Below are 22,999 nucleotides of genomic sequence, written 5' to 3'. Positions count from 1 at the left end.
ACTTCCACCAGGAGCTTTATTGTAGCAGATTTAGTAGTGGTCCTAATGCAGTCAAATCTGTGCTATGTATTGTCAGGTTTTTGAACATCATGATATAATTGCGTGTATTAACTGCAGTTTGGCAGAAGTAGACTGAATAACACTGCGAGCATCCCAGTTAACTTTTGTTATGTTATACAATTATTAAGGGGTAATTGTTAGTCTTTTGCAATATTGGCTAAATTGACACACACAAAACATAGATTTAACTTCACTGTAAATTTTGGTCTGTTTATGGAAACTACCTGTTGGTTCTGGGCAAAAACTTAATATTAGGAAAAGGCAAAACTGTCATACCATAATGAAAATATATTATCCAAATCCCTTGGGATTGTGATTTGTGCAAGAAAGGAACATTTAACTCAGAATGCACTGAAAAAGTTGCATTTGTGAAGAAAGATAAATCTCCAATTCTTTTCATATCAAAATCTACAGCTGTTAATCATAATGCAAAATTGCAATCACTTGGGTATACCAGTTAGTTTAACAAAAGTCTGAAGGCTGATCAAACTGCAGCATAATGTAAATTTTTTCAAGAGTATTTGATGCCTACTGTTCAGAGGTTAACAAAGGCATTGTATTTGAGGTTTTTAATCATGCTCCTATTCCCCTTGCAGAGGATTTTTTGTTGGAGTTATTCTTTGAGATTACAAGATGTAGTAATAATAATTTCACTTGGACTAATGCAGATAACTGCAGACCACTTCAACTTTCCCAATGAAATCTCTTGGCTCAAATGCCATATTTATTCCCACCTCACTATCTACTCCTTTAAAGTTTATAGTAATGGGGACACGAAGCTAAGAAGTCTCTGAGGAAAATACGAGAAATGCACACACTCTTACTCTTAGGAATCTCTTTTCCTCAGCTAAAATTGATGTTTTATAAATTATTTCACTGTTTCAAAGTCTAAGCTCACAATCACAGTCTTTCAATGATATTCATTTGGCATAAGTCAGTTTCATTTCTGTGTGCTTTTCATCAGAAATGGCTTGAAAAGTAAGATTTATCTGAATTTTTTATGCTGTGGGCTTACTGAGGATAGAGGATGATGTTTTTCACTCTGGATGCTTGACAGTGCATTGCAGCATAAAAAAACCAAATGGCCACAAAACCTAGCTGCTCTTTCAAGGTCACACGTTTCACTTAATTTTTAAAGTAAGCTGCTGCAAACTGAGTAGTCGATAACTGGTCAGTTGTGGGTGATAAAAGAAATTTTAGATGGGACATTAATCTTTTTGCCAGCTTGACAGATTCACATAATGCCTTTTATTATTTTATGCTCTAATTTTTTGCTGTTTTTGTTTACATTGGTTTACCTTGGGTAGAATTGGAAGAGCTTTGTTCTGTTTTTCTTATATAGGCTTTAAATTTTACAATTTTAGGAAATTTATATTAATGAAGCCCATAATTTGCTGTGAATACTCTTTTACCCTGAATACTGAATTTTAGGAAGCTTAATTTTGCAAAATATGCTTTTTTTGGCATGGTAGTGTAGAGAAGCAAACAAAAAGAAATTTATTTATGACTGACATGCAACATCTGCTTCCAGAAATGACAGTTTGTATAGAAAGCTAACCAAGTCCCTACTGCTATAAGCTAATTATATTTGCAAGGTTGTAGTGAGTGCATACTTTATGCAAAATATAGGGTTACATAATTATGATTCAGCCTGTTTGGCTATTACATTGCAATTTATTGATCTTTCTTTTAAAGAAATGCTCTCAAAACAGAAAATGGTGTATGCTAATGTTTATCTTGCTACGAGTAAATTCACAGCAATCACTTCTGAACATCTCTCCAATAAAGATGTGTTAATTACAAATCAGACAAGGTCTTCCATTATATTAAAGCTACTAGCAAGAAGACAGCAGGAATCACACATGTAAATAGCATCATCAGCCCCCACTTAGTCCTATATTTTGATCTGTGGATGCTGCTTAGACTAAAGGTGCCATTAAAGTCTAGTTCCATGAAATAGATAGTAGCATAAGAATCAAATTTATTCAACAAGAAAATAGACCTTTAACATGAATTTAGCAAACCTGAGAAATAAAAATCTATTGGTGTGCCCAGCTACATACAGTGATAATCAGCAGCAAAAAACAAAATTAGTTCCTTCCTGAGTGAACAGAACTGATAATGGGCCTGTTAAGTGCAGGTTTTTGTAGTTACAACTTTGGAAAACTTAAATGGTAATTAAAAATAGAAATTCAGGTTAGACAACATTTGGGTTTTGAACCGTAAAATATTTCAGTATTTCTACTACGGTGGGCAGTCACAGTTTATGCATGTTTGTGAATTTCATGAGAGATGAGCGAGCTTCCTCTTAATTTGTGTACTTTGAGCTATGTTTCTATGGAACTGTTAGGTCTAGGTTATGCCCAAAGTGGGTATTGTAGAAAAAAGAAAGGTCATCTTAGATGTTCCATAGTTTGGGGGACTTTGAAGAAAATGAAAGGAGCAGTTTATTGATTAAAGAGTCATGATTTTAAAAGTCATGGAGAAATTATGGGCATGTTGATGCAATATATACTGCAGCCTAAATAATTAGCACTCCATCCAGTACCCTAAATATTCCTTCTTTCCACCATGGCTACAATTTACAATATGCACAAGAGCAGCTCCCCTTACTCAACAGCAATTCACAATTTCTCAATCTCTACCATGGGAACAGCACATTATGGAAGTTCCTCTCCACAGTTGCATACTATCCTGAGTTGAAACTGGATCACCATTTCCTTATCATTTCTCCAACTAAATGCTGACACTTCCTACCCAACATGGGCGTACTATTACCAAAAGGTTTGCAAAGGTTCAAGGAGGCAATGTACCATCACCTCTGAAGAGCAATTAGGAATGGACAATAAATAATTCCCTATCCAGTAATGACTACAGAAATGAATAAAATATTATTCAATTATATTTTTACAGTTTTTAATGTTTCACAAATTCACAGATTTCACTAAAGTGATTTTTTTTTACTCTCTAGCTCAGTAGGAAGTTGAATTTCTCAGATAAGTAACTTTAATTTGAGAGCAGAGTTTAGCAGTCCACATCTTCTTTCTTAACACCACCATTCTAAGTGCAAACTTGTTAAATCAATTTGTTCTTGATAAACAGTTATTGCTCCTTTCTTATACTTAAAATAATATAGCACACAATAATTTATATCATATATCTCTAAATTTCACTAATCACACTTTTGAAATATTTTTCCAAAGTTTTTTGTGGCTTTATTTTGATTTACATCATGATTCTCAAAAAAAACTGAAACAAATTGGTTATCTGTGATTAAAAGGAGTTCCATAAGGGCCATTTCTGAAGCACTGTAGTGTAATTAACACCTTGCTTACCTTGTGTTCATTAAAGTGCTGGCCAATAATGAGTCTGTTATAGTAATGTGCCTGAATTAAGGGTCATGATTGCTTGGGGAAGAACAGAATTATTGTTCCACCAAAATTAGCAATTACAGTGCAGCTTTTCTTTGAATTGATAGCCCTGAATGTTTTTTTTGCTGTTTACTTTGGGATAATTTGAATTTGTGCTGTTTGCCTCAAAGGAATCATGATAGTTTGCATTAAATGCTTTGATCACTGAATATATTTGAAGTGCAAAAATCCATTTAAATTTATAAAACTGAATAGCTGTTATTGTGAAACATTTTTAGTTCGGAGTTTCATAGTATTGTTGAGTAATAATACACTCAAATATCATGATTGTATATCTTTGTCCAGTTGTGAAATTTCTTTGCAAGCTTCACATTGGATTGCACAGGGTGAATTTGTTCATTTTGAACTACTGTTCAGTTCTGCTGCTGTTTTATGCACAGTATCATTGATCTCAAAAAAGCCCATAATCCATCTCCACAAATAATCATTATTTTACATAAGTAGTGTAATTTATCATTTTTTCAGGAGAGATGAGTGGCTGGCAATGCCTGCATTTACTACCCATGCTTAATTGTCCATCTTGGTGAATTGACCTTGTTGATGATGAGCTGCCATCTTGAGTAGTTGAAGTCCTCCTTGAATGTTTACTATGGTATGGTTAGTTAGGAAATTTCAAGTTTTTAACTCAATGAATCTGAAGGAATGGTAATTTATTTCTGATTTGGGATAACGTACTCTTTGGGAACACTTGCCAAAGGTGATGTTTCTGTGAGCAACCATCCTGTCTCATTATAGGTCTTTAAGATTGCATGTTTGGGGGGAGGGTATCACCGAAAAGGCTTGGCCACTTGTCGGAAGACAACATTTTATCACAACTCCGCTTTCTGCTTTTAAGGCAATGTTCTATCTATGTTGCATCTAATGTTTTCATTCCATGGGCATTGAGCTTGTGCACCATTCTTGGAATGCTGGATTGCATTATGCTGCCATAGTGTCCTGTTAGAGACGGGAGGGAATCTTCAGGGTGACAAGCAAGTTCAATGTTTTCTTGTATTATAAGGGGAAAAAAAAAATATTGGGTAACTGGTAAGACTGGGGGAATGAGACTGGCCAGGTTTGCTACTTGGAGCCAGCACAGACTCTATGGGTTTCTTTCTTTGTGTGATGATTCTCTGAATCTATGGCTATGGTTCTGGAGGCCAGTTATTTCAGCAAGACTATTGTAATTATTTGATACACTTTTGAAAGCCCTGGTAGGTCCAGAAACAGTCATTGCAGCCAATGAGTTCCAGATCATATTTACTGTTGTTTAAAAGAAAAGCTGATTGTATCACTGATTCAATTCCCAAAACTATAAATCTATGTCCTGGACTTGTGAGCTTTCCTCATTTTTATCACATTTAAATCAGTATTGAAAACTTGGCTCTCACCTTCTCTTAAGCTTCATTGTTCCAAGAACGGCCCCAACTTCTGCAATATAATCTTCAGAACCATTCCAGTAACTCTCTTCTGCATCTTCCTCAGGATCTTCACATCTTTCCTAAAATAATGTAACCTGAAATGGATGCAATATTCCAGTTTCACAGAATCTTGGAACCAGTTTTTGGCCCACTGTTTATATAGGTTCAATTTAACCCCCCTACTTTTTTTACTCAGTACCTCCATAGTTTTATCCCAGGAAATGCTATACTTCGTTATTAATCTTAATTATTGTACTTGCAACATGTCCTGTCACTTTGAAAAATGTACCTACATATACAGCCACGAACTTCTGTTCCTGCACAGCCTTTTGAAGTGTTCCATTTAGTCTTGTTTCTCTTGACTTCATTTCTGTTTTAAATTTATTTGCCATTTTTCTGTAAGCCTACCTCTCTTGTAGCTTCACTATTTGCAACCTTTGTGTCATTTTCATATTTGAACATTTTACAGTGTACATCCATATCATTAATAAATGTAGAGAAAAACACAGTGGTCCCAACACTTCTCGGGGGGAACACCATTGTTATCCACTAGTCTAGAAAACAATTTAATTCCATGGTCCTTAAATTTGTTACCTGGTTACTTGTGTGAGGCATTAGCAAAAGCCTTCCAAACATCTATGTAAGCAAATCTGCATTTACATCATTTACCTCTCTTACCTAATCATAAAACTCAATCGGATAAGATAAACGTGATTTGTCTTTAAGGAACCTTTTGGCTTTCCCTTCTTCACTCAAAATGCTCATTCACTTATTTTTCCATAATTATTGTTTATAAAAAATTCCCACAACTGGGGTTAAACTGACTGACCTGAAGTTGCTGGACATTTCTTTTTGGCCATTTTCCAGTCACCTGGCTTCTTCTGCAATTTCTGCCCCCACTTCTGGCAGCAACCTGGGATGCTCTGCATCTGAATCAAGTGATTTGGGTATTTTAAACTTAGGCAGCCTTTTTAGTACTTCTTCCTCATCAATTTTTACCCCAACTATCCTACTACCTTCTAGCGATATCTTGACAACATGCTCTTCCTTTGTAAAGACTGATACTCATTTGGTATTCCAGCTGTGCCATCAACTTCTGCGTAGATCACCCTTTTTATCCCTGATCTACTCCACCCCTTCTCTTTCTTAATCAACATTTTTATTTTCACGTTAAGGAGACTTCTGATTTCCTTTTGCATTATTAGCTTAAAACTTATCATTGTTCAACTCTTGGCCACTGCCACTTTGTCCATCTCATTCCCCCAGAAGCAGATCCAACAATGCCTTTTTTTGGACTGGAAACATATTGCTCAAGGAAGTTCTCTTCAACAGGTTTTTGGAAATTTCCTCCTGCTTTGCCTTTTGACCCAGTCAATACTGGGATAATTGAACCCCCCAATATCACCACTCTAAACTTCATCCACGCTTCCTGCAGATTTGCTCCTTCATCTCTCCCCTCATTATTTGGTGGCCACTGCAATATTCCCTGTAGCATGATATTGCCCTTCTTGCTGCTTAACTGTAACTCCTTAATGTCTTCTTAACTGGACATTCGTGTGACTACTGCCTTTCTGAGCTGTTCAGTTGCCCTCCCTTGTTGTCAATTGTCCCATGGTATCCTTTTCTAAATTGCACTCCTTCAAGATGCCATCTCCCACTGTTGAGCACTGGTTTGAGACTGACTTACAGCCTGAAGATTCCTCTACTTCTTCTCAGTTCCAGAGCTTTTGGATGACAACCCAATTATTATGGATGAAATTTTGGCATATTGATAGGTTCTTGGATTGTTAAAGGGGTTAAGGGTTACTGGGAGAAGGTGAGAGAATGGGGTTGAAAAAGAATCAGCCATGATTGAATGAATGGTGGAGTGGACTCTGGGCCAATTGGCATAATTCTGCTCCTTTATCTTACGGTCTTATCCTGAACTTGCTGAGGCTGTGTGAGGTGGCCAACTTCAGGAACACACACCCTGTGGCCTCCCTTAAGCTCTGCAGTAATTCCTTTAGATGCCCTCAAGTTTGGAAATCTTGCTCTTGAGATTAAGTAGTTGGAGGCATGTCTTACATGTGTGGTCATCCAAGTGTCTTAAATTCCCATATGGAGCAGGAATTGTAAGCAACTGGTCTTGGGTATTTGACCAGAGCTATTGAGTAAACCTTTGTTTGAAATACTTATTAAACTATCACCTTGATTAAACTACCTCTACCTTTTTCAGTTTAATGCACTTTTACCTCCTTTGTTTAAAACCAAGTTCAGAGGTGTAAATATATCACCAACAGCTTTTCCTGGTCCAACCATGTAGACACCTTGACCAAGAAAGCACACCAGCACCTCTATTTCCTCAGAAGGCTAAGAAAATCCAGCATATACCTGTTGACCCTCACCAATTTTTATAGATGCACCACACAAAGCATTCTATCCATATGCATCACAGCTTGGTCTGGCAACTGCTCTGCCCAAGACTACAAGAGATTGCAGAAAGTTCACAGCTCACTCCATCACAAAACTCCGCTTCTCCTCCATGTTCTCTGTCTACACTTCCCACTGCCTCGGAAAAGCAGCGAATAAAATTAAAGACCCCTCCCACCCCAGACATTTTGTCTCCTCTTCTTTACCCCCCCCCCCCCCAAAAAAAAATCGGGCAGAAGATATAAAGGTTTGAAAATGTGCACCACCAGGCTCAAAGACAGCTTTTATCCTATTGTTATGAGACTGTTGACAGGACTTCTTGTACGATAAAGATGCACTGTTGACTTTGCAATCTACCTTGTCATGGCCCTTGCACCTTATTGCCTACCTGCTCTGTACTTTCTCTGTAACTGTAGTACTATATTTTGCATTCTGTTACTGCTTTTCCCTTGTACTACCTTGATGTACCTATGTTGTGAAATTATTTGTATGTATGGCATGCAAAACAAAGTTTTTCACTGTATCTTGGTAAATGTAACAATATTAAACCAATTACCAAAATTAAGTTGGAGTAGTAACAGCTTTCCACTCTGAGCAAATCATTTTCAGTTTGAAATCTGTTCTGTGCTTCCACAATCCGTGCATGTGCAGAAATGTTATGCCACAACCCTTAAGTTCAAATTGACAGCAAATTCCACCTATTCCATCTCCCTTTATGCAGAGAATGACAACAGCCGATGAAAAGCCCTTCTTGATTCCCATTGACTTCAAGTGCACAAACAGTATCTTGATGTAAGAAATAATCACTGTCATCTCACCTCATCTCAGGAATTCAAGTCTTTTGTCTATATTGGACTAAGGTAGTAATGAAGTCAGAAGCTGAATAACACTGTTAGGTTCCAGATTGATCAGATGTTCAATTGTAAGGAGCTGGCAATAGGTTAACCACATTGGGAAAGTTGTGGCAAATGGACTTTAATGTAGACATTAAAAAAATAATAAAAATGATGAAAAGAATTGAAGGCACAAAGAGACTTAGTTGTCCACGTGCTTTATTAAGATATTTTGCTCAGGTATACAAAGGCATGGAAACCAGGGCTTTATATTTAGAGGACTGTAGTATAACAATAAAAATAATTCTAAAACTATGGGAAAAAAAAACCCTGATTAGACCGCACATACATGGAATACCGTGGATGATTTGAGGCACCACAGCTTTTGATGGAGTATTTACCACTAGGCTTCCAGGCTCCAATTAAATTTTGAGGAGAGATTACACAAGCTGTTAGGAAGGTTATTGGGGTTTTTAAGATATTAAGAGTCACGTTGTGATGATTGCATTGTGATTGTACAATGATTTATAGATAGAGTGATTAGATAAAAACCTAGCAAATGGAGTTGAAGGTGGGAAAGTGTGAGGCCATGCACATTGATAAGAGGAATCAAAAGGTGGATTATTGTCTAAATGGAGAGAGACAGCAAACAAGAATGAAGTTCAGAGGTATCTCGGTGTCCTAGTGCATGAATCACAAAAGATTAGCAGGCAGTTTCAACAAGTAGCTATGAAGGCAAATGGCATTTTGGCCTTTATTGAGAAGGGGGTGGAATTTAAGAATAGGGAGGGTTTGTAACAGTTATACATTGTGTTGGTGAGGCCACACCTGGAATACTGTGCACAGTTTTGGTTCCCTTATCTAAAAAGAATGTAGAAGCCTGAGAGGCAGTCCAAAGGAGATTCACCAGGCTAATTCCTGGGATGAGAGGATTGTCCTACTCTACAGAGAGACTGGACACTTTGTGTTTATATTCCTTGCAGTTTAAAAGGATTAGGGGTGACCTTGTTCAAACAAATAAGATCATGAGGGGGATTGACAGAATAGATATTGAGATGTTTTCACTAATGTGGGAGTTGTGAAAAAAGAGGACATTGTTATAAAATAAGGGACCAGTCAAATAAAACTGAGGTGCGGAGACTTTCTTCTCTCAGAAGGTAGTGAATCTCTGGAGTTTGCTCCAGGGGATGGAAGAGGATAACTCATTAGAAATACTTAAGATGCAGATAGATAAATATTTGAAAGATTGAGGAATTGAGGGCTATGGGGCACTGGCACAGAAGAGGAGTTGAGGCCAGCATAGATCAACCATATTGAATGGTGGGGCAGGCTTAAGGGGTCTGGCCACCTGCAAGTTCTCCTGTTTTCTTGTGTTTTATTAAAATATTATGGTCAAGTACACAAAGGCTAATGGAAACCATTATCTAGAGGACCATAGTACAATGAGTAATAACAGTGCTAAAACCATTAAAAAAACTTGATTTCACTGTATGTAAGGGTGGGGGGGGGGGGGGAAGAGGGTGTACTGTGGATAATTCTAGACACCACAGATTGCAATGAGCAGGTTTGCCTCGGAAAGAGTACATCGAGTATTAGTAGTGAGGAAAATACTGGAATCTGTTATAAAAGATATAGTAACAAAATACTTGGAGAACTTAAACAGAATTAAACAAAATTGGTTTATGATGGGGAAATCATGTTTAACAAATCTACTGGAGACCATTGTTCTAGTAGCTAGGATGTCCTAGACTGGGTAATTACTGGGTTGAGCAATGAGAAAGGGAGAATTGGTGGATGCTGTGTTTTTGGACTTTAAAGGTGGCTTTCATTAAGGTTCCACATAAGAGGTTGGTGTGGGATAAGCATGTGGGACTGTAGGTAATGTACAGGCATGGATTAAGGAATTGATTGACTGATGGGAAATGGAAGAACAAGAAGAAATGGGTCTTTTCTCAGTGACTAATGGGGTGCTAAAGGTTTCAGTACAGGGGCCCAGCCATTCACAATATATATCAATGATTTGGATGAGGGAATTAAATGTAACATCTCTAAGTTTGCAGAGAAAGTGGGTGGGTGCATGGAATGTGAGGAGGATTCAAGAACTGAGTGGAAAGGAGGATGCAAGGATGGATTATTAGCTCTGAGGAGGATGCAAAGAAGCCCCAATATGATTTAGACATTGAGTGAGTGCGCAGATGCATGGTAAATGCAATATAATTTGGATAAATGTGAAATTATCCACTTTGGTTATGAAAACAGACAAATTATTTTCTGAATGGTGATGGATTGGGAAAGGAGGAGGTGCAGAAAGACCTTTTTTTTGTATATGCTGAAAGTAAGTGTTCAGGTGCAGTAAGCAGTTATGAAAGCAAATGGTGTGTTGGCCTTCACTGCAAGTGGGTTTGAGTACAGGAGCAAGAATGACTTGCTGTAGTTGTACAGGGCTTTATTGAAATTCCTAGTGGAGTTCTGTGTCAGTCTTAGTCTCCTTCTCTTTGGAAGGATGTTCTGTTCGCTGAGAGAGTGCAACGTAGGGTGACTAGACTGATTTCCCTGGGGTGGCAAGACTAACAAAAGGAGAGATTGGTCCTATGTTCACTAAAGTATAGAAGATTGAAATGAGATCTTGTACAAAGATATAAAATTCCAACAGGACTAGGCAGATTATATGCAGGGACGATATTCCCAATGGCTTGGGCATTTAAAATCAGGGATCACATCCTCAGGATATGGGAAATGCTGTTTAGAACCAAGATCAGGAGAAATTTCAGTCAAAGGGAAATGAAACTGTGGGATTCTCTACCACAGAAGGCAGTGAATGTCAAGTTCTGAAAATGTATTCAAGATGGAGGAAGATTTTTTTTGATGCCAAAGGAATCAAGGAATATGGGAATAGCGTACTGAGGAGGATGATAAGCCATGATCTCAAGGATGGGGTTATGGAATACCTAGAGGTGCAAGGTCCTAGCCAACATGGTTTTGTGAAGGGAAGGTCCTGCCTGACCAACCTGTTGGAGTTTTTTTGAAGAAATCACAGGTAGGGTGGATAAGGGAGGAGGCGGTTGATGTTGTGTATTTAGACTTCCGAAAGGCCTTCGACAAGGTGCCGCATAAGAGACTGATTAGAAGAGGAGAGGTCATGGAATTACAGGTAGGATAACAGAATGGGTTGGAGCATTGGCTGGTTGGCAGGAAGCAAAGGGTGGGAATAAAAGGATCTTGTTCTGGTTGGCTACCGGTTAATAGTGGTGTTCCGCAGGGGTCGGTGTTGGGCCGCTTCTTTTATACCTTGTAGCATTAAACGATTTGGATGATGGAGTAAAATGGTTTTGTGGCTAAGTTTGTGGATGACACAAGATAGGTGGAGGAGTGGGGGGTATTGAGGAGACAGGAAGTTGCAGAGAGACCTAGATAGTTTTAGGAGAATGGGCAAGGAAATGGCAGATGAGATTCAATGTTGAGAAATGTGCAGTTGTACACTTTGGAAACAGAAATAAACGAGCAGATTATTATCTAGAAGGAGAGAGACAGAGTAGATGTGGCTCGGCTGTTTCCCTTGGTGGGTGAGCCCAGGACCAGAGGGCACAATCTTAGAATTAGAGGGTACAGGTTTAAAACAGAGGATGAGGAGAAATTTTTTTAGGCCAGAGGTGGTGAATTTGTGGAATTCCTTGCCAGGTACAGCAGTGGAGGCCAGATCATTGGAGGTGTTTATGGAAGAGATAGATAGATATCTAAATAGTCGGGGTATCAAGGGATATGGGGATATGGCGGGGAAATTTGGGGGTTAGAATAGTTTGTTTTTTTTTTGTGCCTGCCTTCCCCCCCCCCCCCCCCCCCAAAATTTCTCATTTCTTTTTCTTTTTCCCTTTTCTTTGGAGCAGACTCGATGGGCCAAATGGCCTACTTCTGCTCCCTTGTCTTGTGATCATATTGAAGGTGGAGCTTTGCCAAATGACCTACTCCTGCTATTTACTGTATTCTAAGTTTTGCTGTTTAACCTCGCCCCATTACAGACCTCCCATTGCCAACCACACTCACACTCTCACTCACTCTCACTCACACACTAAAACTTAAACCATTTCTGATTAAGAAATCTGTTTCTCATTCCACAGGCACTATCTGAGCTGCTGTTTCCAGCACTTCCTGTATTTACTTCAGATTTCTGGTATCTGCACTATTTTATTTCTGAATTATTGCTTAATCACAGATTGTGACTATTTTAATTCTCATTTAATTGATTTAGCATCTTCAGAGCTTGATGTTTTTGAATATTATTTTGATTATGTTTTCTCTATGTACTACAGACCCACACTCAATGTTTCAGGAACAGCTTCTTCCCTTCTGCCATCAGGTTTCTGAACAGTCTGTGAACGCTACCTCCTTATTCCTCTTTTGCACTATATTTTGTAACTTACAGTAATTTTTGTCTTGCACTGTACTGCTGCCGCAAAAACAACAAATTTCACGGCATATGTCAGTGATAATAAATCTGATTCTGAGGGTTATTTGCTCCAAGAAATAAAACAAAGCTGAATAGAACCCAGTGGCAAAATTACAATTTTTTGACAATATTCACTGGCAGGACAAGTGTCAAAAACAGAAAAAAAACTACAAAATGAATTAAGGGTATCACAAAAATGGTTGAGAGCATTAGTGTGTAACCACTTAGTCTTAAATTTTAACAGATATATAACGTGCTTACAGATATTGTAGATTTGGTCTATATTACTGCATTTATACTGGTTTTATATAGATGGATTAGATCTTAGTATTAAAATTATATTAAATATGACAATTTCTTTCACTATCTTAATCACTGACCATCTGTAATGGTTAAATAAACAGGTACCATTGAGGTTTAATTATCTAATTCTGCTTTTAAATACACTTTTGCCTTGTATCCATCTTCAGTGTAATTTGTTCCTGATTCACAGTGATCACTTTCAAGGTTTACAATCTGAACTTGAACTGAATATTTCATACCTTTATCATAAAAATAGAAGTTGTGAGAATGTAATTTAAAACATAACTCTGGAGGAAAGTGAACTGAAATCACCTGGGATAATGAGTACCCATATCTCAGGATAAAATGAGTTAATAAGGGCTTAATAAACACGGTGATTGTCCATACATTTCTCTGAGGATGAGTGGTGTTCTCTCTTCCAAAGCAGAAACTGATTTGCTTCGACACTAGAAGTCTTGAACTGAGAGAAGATTACTTCCAATGTCACCAGAGACAAGTCTTGTTCTGGGCTTGGATATTTAGATGGAGATGGGGTAAAATTTGTAATTTTATTTTGAAGAACAAAAAGTTGAAGTAATTTGGATAAATTTAAGTTTTCTTTTGTTATGGTTGGATAGCATTAGGTAACTTATTGTCTAGTACCATTAATGTATCCATATTCATCTTTTATTGATGCTGTAAAGCTAGCTACAAAGTAACCTGTCGTGAATCACTGATGACCTTGCCTTCAGTTTATCAGCCTTTGTTTTTGTCCTGATTGTGACTCTGATGAGGGCCATCCTAATCTATTAGACAAGGAACAGACTCTTTCGTTGAACAGGGTAAGCAAAGGCTTATGACTAGGGTAGAATGCAAGAGGGAGTTCCTTGCTGGCTATAATTTTGTTGTCATTTCGAGTATTGTGATCATTTCACTGATGTGACAGGGCTGGGCTTTACATATAATCCCTTAGCCTGTGCTCACTTTCAGTTTTATTTGCTTGCTGTCATTCACATTGATTAGATGCTATCTGGCTGATTAATATATGTTAGGACAACAAATTATTCAGTTATTGTATCAAGATAAAATAAATGAATTACATTATGTATTTTTGGAAGATACAGGTTATTAATAACTTTTTAGATAAATAGCTTATGAGATGAGCAAACATCCTTCCATAACAATATATTCCCCTATTGATGTTGAATACAAATTATGTGTTTAATTGATGTCACCTTGCATTACAAGTTATAAAGTCGTGTGCTGATGGCATAATCAGCAGGAAATTCCTTCTGCTTGGCTTTTCATTAAATCTTTGTCTGGATAGGAGCCAGAACCAGATGTGACACCAAGGTTCTATCATTCTCCTCAACTGAAAGAAAATGATATTTTTTTCTTTTCCTTCAAATAGGTTGTTATTGATGCCTTTAGACTGATCAATGCAAATATGATGGTGTTAGGACATGAGCCAAGGCAAACGACTTCAAATCTTGGTCACCTCAATAAACCATCTATCCAGGTACATTTATACAGTTGTAAATTAATAGCTTGTATGATTTGTCAAGGCACATTTTATATTTTACAGAGTTACTGAAATAGAAAATTGTATCTTTTATTCTCTCCAGTCTTGAATTTTGTACTAGTAACACTTGAACTTTTTGGTTATGTTGGAATCCACTTTTTGTTGACTTTTGGATTTTCAACCCTAATTAATTACTGGAATGAAGAAAAGTATTAATTCTATAATATTAAGCCTGAAAATTTGTATAGGTCTCAGCTTATTGTTTTAAGTTGTACTTTTATTGAAGTCTATGAAACTGTGAAAGATAATGAGCAGAAATGTGCCAGGGGTTTTGACTGGGCATAGACAAGTCCATGCATGCATGTTTCATGAGACTAGTTCCATGACCCTTTTATGGCTGTGCTGTAATGACCTCTCTTGTTAATTTCATGACATTGTTCCAAATCATAACTACAGGATAATGGTTTTCTGTGGATGGAGCTTATCAAATGCAAGTGAAGTATTTCTGTGCCCTTTGTATTAATAACTGCAGCTGTACATAAGCATTGCTTTTCATATGAGGTTGTGCATGCCCCTTTCTATTCCAAAAGAATTAAAAACCTTAAAATAACTTAAAGGATTATAGAAATACTGTGGCTAGAGTGGCAGACTGGAGGCTAGTTACTCTGCGGCAAGTCACTTGCTTGATTCCCCAAAGTCTCTCATCAATGAGGTACTGTAATGGATTACTTTCTGCCTGCCTGGATGAGTGAGTTACAAGATCATTCAAACTGAAGAAGCATAAGGCCATCCAGGTCAAGAAGCACCTTGATTGACACTCATTCCATCATGCTAAGCAGTTGTTCCTTCTACCACTATCTTGGCTGAAATGCATTGAAGGAGTTTGTTATAACATCTTTAGGAGTACCTCCCACAATAAAAATCTCTGTTGTGAGATCTTAAGTCACATTAGCCTGGATCTTGCTGAGTGTTGTTTGCCACTGATGAGAGATATGATTATTCCACACTTCTGTATATCCATGAAGACAAATTTGCTAGACAAAAGACGCTTGGGCTTGGTTTAGGAATACTATGTATAGAGCTTGGATATTTTTAGGGTTGGCCCATGTAACTGATTGTATTGCACAGCCCCTACCCATGAAATGACACAGATAACCTTGATGGCTAGTAAAACCACATTCCCCAACTTTGCTGTGTTTCAAAGCTGTCAAGGTTTTTCCTCGATGCTTCTGAAGCATTCAAACTCTCAAAATATAAATAAATAAAAGTCCTTCACCGCTGGGATATACAAAATACTGGGACCAGGTATTGCTGAAAATAAACCTATCAAAATTGGAGACATTTTGCTGCCTGCCTCGTTAGGGGGAAAGCAGTGCTAAGGATTCCACTTTCTTGCTCTGGTTTCTCATTAATACCTACCACACTGATCTGTAGACTATTGTATAGTTTTCCTGCATACTACCTAAGCATGATTAGCCCATCAGTGCAGCAGTTAGAAGGCATTTTCAGTTGATACTTGAATCAAAAGAGTCGGTGATGTAATGTTGGTCATTGGATTTTTTTGTGATTTGACCAAGTCCATGACCTATTATCTAATGGCCATTAAAGAACAGACAATCTATGTTATATCAGACAACAAAGGCTACTGACGACATAATTTCATTATGATTAAAACTGTTAATCACTTTTCATTTTAATTATGTATTTAATTGACACATTTTGCATATGTACAAAATTTTATGGTAAATTGAGTTGTGCTGAAGAATCCAAGTAGTTCCAACAACAATAAGCCTCGCTGGTCAATGGCAAGGCAATGGATTACTTGTAATTAAAATGTAATCATGTGAATATTTTTGCAAAGATATGTTTCTTACGACTTCTATAATTAATTAATGTTGAAAGCCTCCATCAGTTTTACTCATTAATTGCAATAACAAAAACTCTTCCGAAAGAGCATAAATTTGATCTTTGATGAAATTAGGACCTTTATACCCTCTGAATATTAATTCATAACTAATTAATTGAATTGTGTATCAGTGTATCATGCAAGTAGAAAAGTTATTTTATGTAGTTGGATCATCGCTTAATTGAACTATTTTTGTGTTGTTTACAGTGTACAGCTGATTTAATCCTAAAGGTTGCTTGGTCCACAGCATGAACTTGATGCTTTTATGTAAAATAAATTAATAAAATAATGTATGTAAAAAAAAAACTTAGCATTTTTAACAGGAAAAGAAGTGGAACATAGAACACTACAACACAGTACAGGCCCTTTGGCCCACAATGTTGTGCCGATATTTTATCCTGCTCTAAGGTCTATCTAACCCTTCCCTCCCACATAGCCCCCCATTTCTATATCATTCATGTGTCTATCTAAGAGTCTCTTAAATGTCCCTAATGTATCTGCAGAGGCCGAGGTTCTTTGCTTAATACAGGAGGAAATTATCGTAATCCTGTAAGATACGAAAGGAAGTGATGATATTTTTCCCCCTACAGGTAGATTAACTAAGTTAAAGATGAAGCAAACTTTTCAAGGAACATCTTAAAATTATTTATTACACTTTTTAAAGAATTCCACACATCAATATTTACAGATGGCTTGCTATTGCTGTCAATGTCAATATTTTGACCTAGTTCCTGGTCTGTGATTGAAGTGGCTCGTTCTGTAAGATGGATGTAGACAGCTGTACTGTGTTATTTGTAAACAAAGGCATGTATCTGAATTATACAAACCAGCTGCAAAAATGATATTTAACCTATATAAGTTTATTTTTTTCATTGTACAAGGGAATTACTTTTCTTTTCAATTCCCTTCTCAGCAGCTTGTTGATGAGCCCACATTGTACAAGTAGGCTCAAGTAGTTTAAAAAGCCTTATAACAAGCCCATTTGAGTGTCTCAGAGACACAGTCCTGAAGACTTCTTATTTTAAAAAATGTACTTCATTCATAAAATATATACAGGAAATGCAATCAGTACATGGCTTTACAGTCATAGTGTTATCAATGCGTCAATTAAATAATAATTAGAATGAAAAGTGATTAACAGTTTTAATCATAATGAAATTATGTTGTCAGTAGCCTTTGTTGTCCGTGCTAGTTATGTTGCCTTCTTAAATAATATACCCATGAAATGTTTGACAGGCTGTTACACAGGGCTCATCCTCTCGGTCTCCAGCGGACTACAGCAGCAGGCCCCTAGACTTTCCCCACACAGCCTTTGTTGTGGCTGCACCAAGTTCAAATGTATCCCCAAGCATGTATTCCTGTACCCTGGAATGCTGGCTGCATTCATTTTTGGACATGCCCTTGCGCCAGCAGACTAACAAGTTTTGGGCAGACCAAAGTGTATCTTTCACCGAGTTGATGATCTTCCAGCAGCAGTTGATGTTTATCTTGGTATGCATCCCTGGGAAGAGCCTGTAGATCCTTTTCCTGGTCTCCTTGGCAAAGTGAGCATCTGTTGGGAATGAGACTCTGACTGTGCAGGAAGGATCTGATGGGGCCTCTTCCCACTGCTAGCCGACCAAAAGTCTTGACACTTGTCCATGAGTTCTGATGATGAAGAATACTGCCTAATGACTTTGACATTCTGCTTGGGAAACCATCCCACAAGATCCATCATGTCCATCTCCCACAGGGCTGGCAGGAATCTCTGTGCTGACTGCTGCCTGATGGACTTGTGGTTAAAGGAAAGTCTCTGCAGAAATTTTTCTGTGAAGGACAAGTAATGCAGCAAGGTCCAGCTGAATGCAACATCCTGCTACATGGAGGCCAGGCTCATCCTTTGCTACACTGGGGACACACAGAACCTCAGCATGTATTTGCATACATCAGTTCTACACACAAAGGTACACAAGTGTAGTGACAATGTCACACAATGGATGGGGCAGAGCCAGTTGTTGCAAGAGTGAAGCTGTGGTCTTTGGCAACTGGCTGACCAGTCCTTTGTTCCATTCACTCAAATCTGACTAACAGTGGGAATCTGTTAGAGGAGTTGAGGGTGTATGGCAGAGATTAGCAGGAGCAAATTACCAACAAAATTAGGGACGTTACAGTGGTTCTCCTCACAATGGCGGGTAAGAACCTGGTCACTAGGTGTGAGCTACTCTGAGTTGCTGTACGTGGTGCTGTTAGGGCCCATACTTCCCTTCTATGCTGTGGTGGCCACCTGAGCCATCTTCTGTTTCATCTGGAGATCCAGGATGGATTCATGTTCATTGGGTCATAATGTACAAGTCTCCAGAGAAAGGGGAAAAAATATACCTGATACAGTTGAAAAGATGAATATTTTTCACCTTTTACTGGATCTTGTTGTGGAATGGTAGATTTTATTTTGTACAATTCAATGGGAACTTCATCCTGACCACATTTTGGTGAGGCCAGATGCTTCCTGTGGCAAAGGAAGATTAGTGAACAATTTATCCATCCTCCTCCAGCTCCTCAGTCATTGATTCAGAGAAGTTTGGGATTGGCTGGTTCGGCATATTTCATTGTCTTAAAGTCAAAAAAGTATTATTGAAGTAAATCCTTGTAGATAAAATAGTTTTTTTTTAAATACATTAAAGAGTAGCAGAGATTCAATTTTTTATCTCAAATGAATTTATGAATGAATTTCACTGTACAAATTATTTTCAAATCTGGTCATAATTGACTGTGATATTGTAAATTTGATGTGAGAAATACAAATTGTGTATGCTTTTAAACGTGTTTGAGCATCAATTTGTTGCCAAATACACCTTCTGTCAATTTTTTCAGCAGATAAATCGAAACAACCAAAATATGCAGGTTAGCTTAGTCATGTAGCTGTTCCCATTTCAATTGTTAAGTTGTGATTTTTGTACTTTTAGGCTTTGATTCATGGATTAAACAGACATTACTATTCTATCACCATCAATTATCGGAAGAATGAACTTGAACAAAAGGTAAGTTTAATTATTAACCTTAGTTTTGTATTTATGATTTGCATTTTTAATATTTGCATTCCTTAGCACGTTTAGCATGTTCTATTTCAGATTGTCAAGAAGTTAACAATGGATGACTCCTTTTCACACCTCTCCTGATTATAAGCTATCTAAGTTTGCTGTGTACTCTATATTACCTTTCTTTCTCCCTTAAGCAGTCCATCAGGATTGAAGACGACCTGCTTCCACTTCAGTTTTGTGGATTCTGACCTGGTTACTGAGGCCAGTGACGAAACGGTAAATGCCTCCATAAGTGGGGGAGGAGGTGGCTGCTGGAATTGGTGGCTGCTTGTAAGGCTCCTTCCACTTCTGTGTGCTCCCAATGCATGACTTCTGGGATGCTGTGCCTCCACTTTGGTTGTGGGCCAGGGGTTTCTAGGAGTCAGGGATGTTGCAGCTTGGCTACTGAAGTTTGGTAACCTTGTTTCTGGAGCGCATCCTCCATAGGTTGAACAGTTTTCCACTCCTGCAGGAAGTTTGTTGGAGGTGAGATGCAACATTGCAGCATGAAAAATTGAGAACAGTGATGGGGCAATGACACGGGTTTGTTTGACACCAGTCTTCACTGAGAATGGTTCTGCTGCAGACACATTGGTTGGTTGCTAGTATGCTGTCGTGAAGTAAGTTTAAGATGGAGACAAATTCTTTTGGGCAGCCAAATTTGATAAAGGTGTCTTGTAGTCCCTTCCAAATGATGGTCAGAGGCTTTAGTGAGGTCGAAAGCAGCCATGTATAGTAGTTGGTCCTGGTCCCTGCATTTCTCTTGAGGTTGTAATGAGGCAAAGACCTTGTTCACTGTGGCTCTTGATGAATGAAATCCACATTGTGATTCAGGGCACAACTCTTTAGCCACTGGAAGGAGGTGGTTAAGGAGAAACCTGGCGATGATTTTCCCTGTTGCAGACATGGAAACTCCTGTGTAGTTACTAGAGTCAGACTTGTCTTTTTTCTTGAAGGTGGTTATGATCCTCTGTTCAGATATGGGTAATGAAACTGTGGAATTGTGACTGAGTATTTTAGTGCTGAATTTTAGGATTTCAGCAGAGATATCGTCTGCTCCCAAGGCCTTGGTATTTTTAGATGGAACGTGGATTCCTTATCAGTCAGGAATTATGGCATGGTTGGCCCAGATAGGCTTCTATGGAGTGAAGTGCATTCACATCAAGAACAGTGTGGTTGAGAAAGTCTTTGAAATGTTCCTTCCATCAGGTACTGACTGTTTCTCTGTCCCTGATGCGTTCATCCCCTTTCCTGGCTGTCAGTGTGTTGGGCCGTGGGTGTGGGGGCTGAAGGACTTGTGCGTGGCATGGCTGCTGGTGAGTTGCTAAGCTTCCTGTGTTCTTGCCATCCACCATCTGTTCTTTAGGTCTGCTGGATCTCTGCGTTCAGTTGCCTTTAAAATAGTTTATTTTCTTTTGCCTGATGAGCAACCAACAAGACTTGTCACAATGGTGACAGGTTTACTCTCACATGAAGGTTGGAGCATTCTCTGCTGCCTGGCACATCTGTGGATCTCAGCCTGGATTCTGTGACTGTAACAACGTTGAATTGGCTTCTCCAGAATAAGCAATTGTGGGTAGAGTTGTTGGATTTAATAATGGTAAAACTGAATTTCTTCTGTGCTTTGTTGACCTTATTGCTGTTTGGGAATGTTGACCTTCCTCTGTACCATGAGCAGTTCTTCAGTTGGCCATGGAGAGTAACCATCAGCAGATGACTGTGACCATCCTGTGTAGTCCGTTTAGGTTGTAGGCCAGTTCTATCAAAGATCTTGTTGGTGATCTGTGGGTTATGAATGACTCCCAAGGGATTATCTGAGACACCAAGGGTGGAAATTCCTCTAAGTTTGCGTTTGCTTGGTGTACATGGCATGTCTTAGACAGCCAGAAAGAAGAGTACTGAAAACACAAGCATTTGAAATAGAGTTTGGAGCACCATGTTCCACACGAGGGAATAGATGACAGAGTCTTTTTTAATTTTCACTACAAATTGTCTGCTAAAGAATAAAAAGAGTTAAGCCAAAATACAGTAATGATCCATGTTATCCAGAGGTTTGGTATTGGTGCAGATTTTAGATTGAATATTCGTACCATGTGACATGTAATCTATTTCCTTGATCAAGTAACAGAGAACTTGGTCATCTTAATTTACAATTCTTCAGTTGATCTTAAAATGAATGGTGCAGCATCAATGAAGAGCAGATTCTATGTGGTGTCCTAAAGTGCAATGATCTGCAAACTGTCAGCCATCCTTCATTCAAATAATTCACTAGCTTAATCGTTTGGTGGGAGATGAAATGAACAGGTGAAGGAAGGGTAATTAACTATGATCCTTGTGCTTGTGCATTTTGAATCATCATACCTTTTTGGGTTTGAGATTACCTGGATCCAAGTGGGAAGAATTTCAACACTGTTCTTACAACTCCATGCCTCAACAGGTCAATAAGCAATAGTCTGGAATGATATGAAAATGTCTTATTCATGTTTTGGATTATGGAGTCTGTCAATCTCTCAAAGGCCATCTTGGAGGATACTCATTAGACAACCAGTAAGAAATGACAATTTGCTCAGTAGAGTCTAGTACTTCTGTGTCATGTATTGGGTGAACATGACATTTCTTAAACAGAAGCATTATCTTTTCTCATCTGATCACTGCACTGATTTATAAACAGATGGATAATTCATACTCTGTGCTTAGCCAGGAGAGATGCAAACAGAGTAATTGAGCCTAATGCTCAAATATTTGATAATTATGTCTAACATAAGATATAACTGAAGGTACAAATCTGTAGTATTTGAATAAATTACCTGCAAAAGGAGAAGTTAGAGTCAACATTAGCAAGGTAATTTGTATGATTGGTATGATGGTAGCTGTTTTGATGATCAGTAATTTCACAAAGCCATTCAGCTGCAGCATTGAAAACTTATAATTTTGGACCACTTGCAGCCCCCCCCCCCCCCCCCCACCCCCCCCCCCCCCACTTTCCCCCATTTCTCCTAATTAATTACTTGTAATGGGTCAGTCTATTCATTCCTTTTCAGCTCCAGAAAGTTTAAAATGTAATATTGAGTCCATGCTTTGTACAGTTAAAGCTTCATCTGTTGAACCCATGATAGATATGCATTTGGAGATGGCTCATTGATTGCCTCTTATGGAGACCTAAATTAAGTGTGTGACGATGAAGTATTTTCAGGGCTATGAGGAATAGTGAAAGAGCCCACAAAGGAACAATGGACTGATTTGTCTCTTTTGAATTTGTCCTATGTTTCCATTAGGTCATGAACAATTCTTATATTTTTTTTTTGTATTCATTTCTGGAAGAATAGTCAATCTTCTGAAAGTTCTGTCCTTGTGGAAAGAGATTTTTGAAGATGTAGCCTCATTCTGTTTCAAAGTATATGTTCTATTTTCATGACATAAGTGACATAATATGTCTTTATAGAAAATGAGAAATATAAATACGGCTGTATCTCAATTCACAAGTACTTCGTCATTGGATGAAATTTGAGATAGAAGCAGAAGAGAAAGCTGAAACATTTGCAAGCATCTTCAGCCAGAGTGGATGATCCATCCTAGTCCTCTCCTGTGGTTACCAGCATGATAGATGTCAGTCTTTAGCCAATTCAATTTGCTCAGTGTGATATCAAGAAACAGCT

At 38.1% G+C, this 22,999-nt stretch overlaps 1 protein-coding gene and 1 long non-coding RNA gene across 2 annotated transcripts in view; one reads left to right on the top strand and one right to left on the bottom strand.

Moving 5' to 3' along the window:
- psmd14 (proteasome 26S subunit, non-ATPase 14) overlaps nucleotides 1–22,999 on the top strand; it is an 80,697-nt gene that overhangs the window by 41,870 nt on the left and 15,828 nt on the right. Inside the window, exons 7-8 of the mRNA XM_052025773.1 lie at nucleotides 14,271–14,378; nucleotides 19,230–19,304. Of these exons, the coding sequence (XP_051881733.1) occupies nucleotides 14,271–14,378; nucleotides 19,230–19,304 (183 nt within the window). The remainder of the gene's footprint in view (nucleotides 1–14,270; nucleotides 14,379–19,229; nucleotides 19,305–22,999) is intronic.
- The window catches only part of LOC127575752 (uncharacterized), a 40,523-nt gene continuing 22,475 nt past the window's right edge, over nucleotides 4,952–22,999 (bottom strand). The window contains exon 3 of the long non-coding RNA XR_007957125.1: nucleotides 4,952–4,986. This is a non-coding gene — a long non-coding RNA (uncharacterized LOC127575752). The remainder of the gene's footprint in view (nucleotides 4,987–22,999) is intronic.

Source organism: Pristis pectinata, chromosome 1, assembly GCF_009764475.1.
Source record: "Pristis pectinata isolate sPriPec2 chromosome 1, sPriPec2.1.pri, whole genome shotgun sequence".
NCBI classification, from domain to species: Eukaryota; Metazoa; Chordata; class Chondrichthyes; order Rhinopristiformes; family Pristidae; genus Pristis; species Pristis pectinata.
Note: the sequence above shows the minus strand (reverse complement) of the source record. Positions and strands in the feature narration are given on the sequence as shown.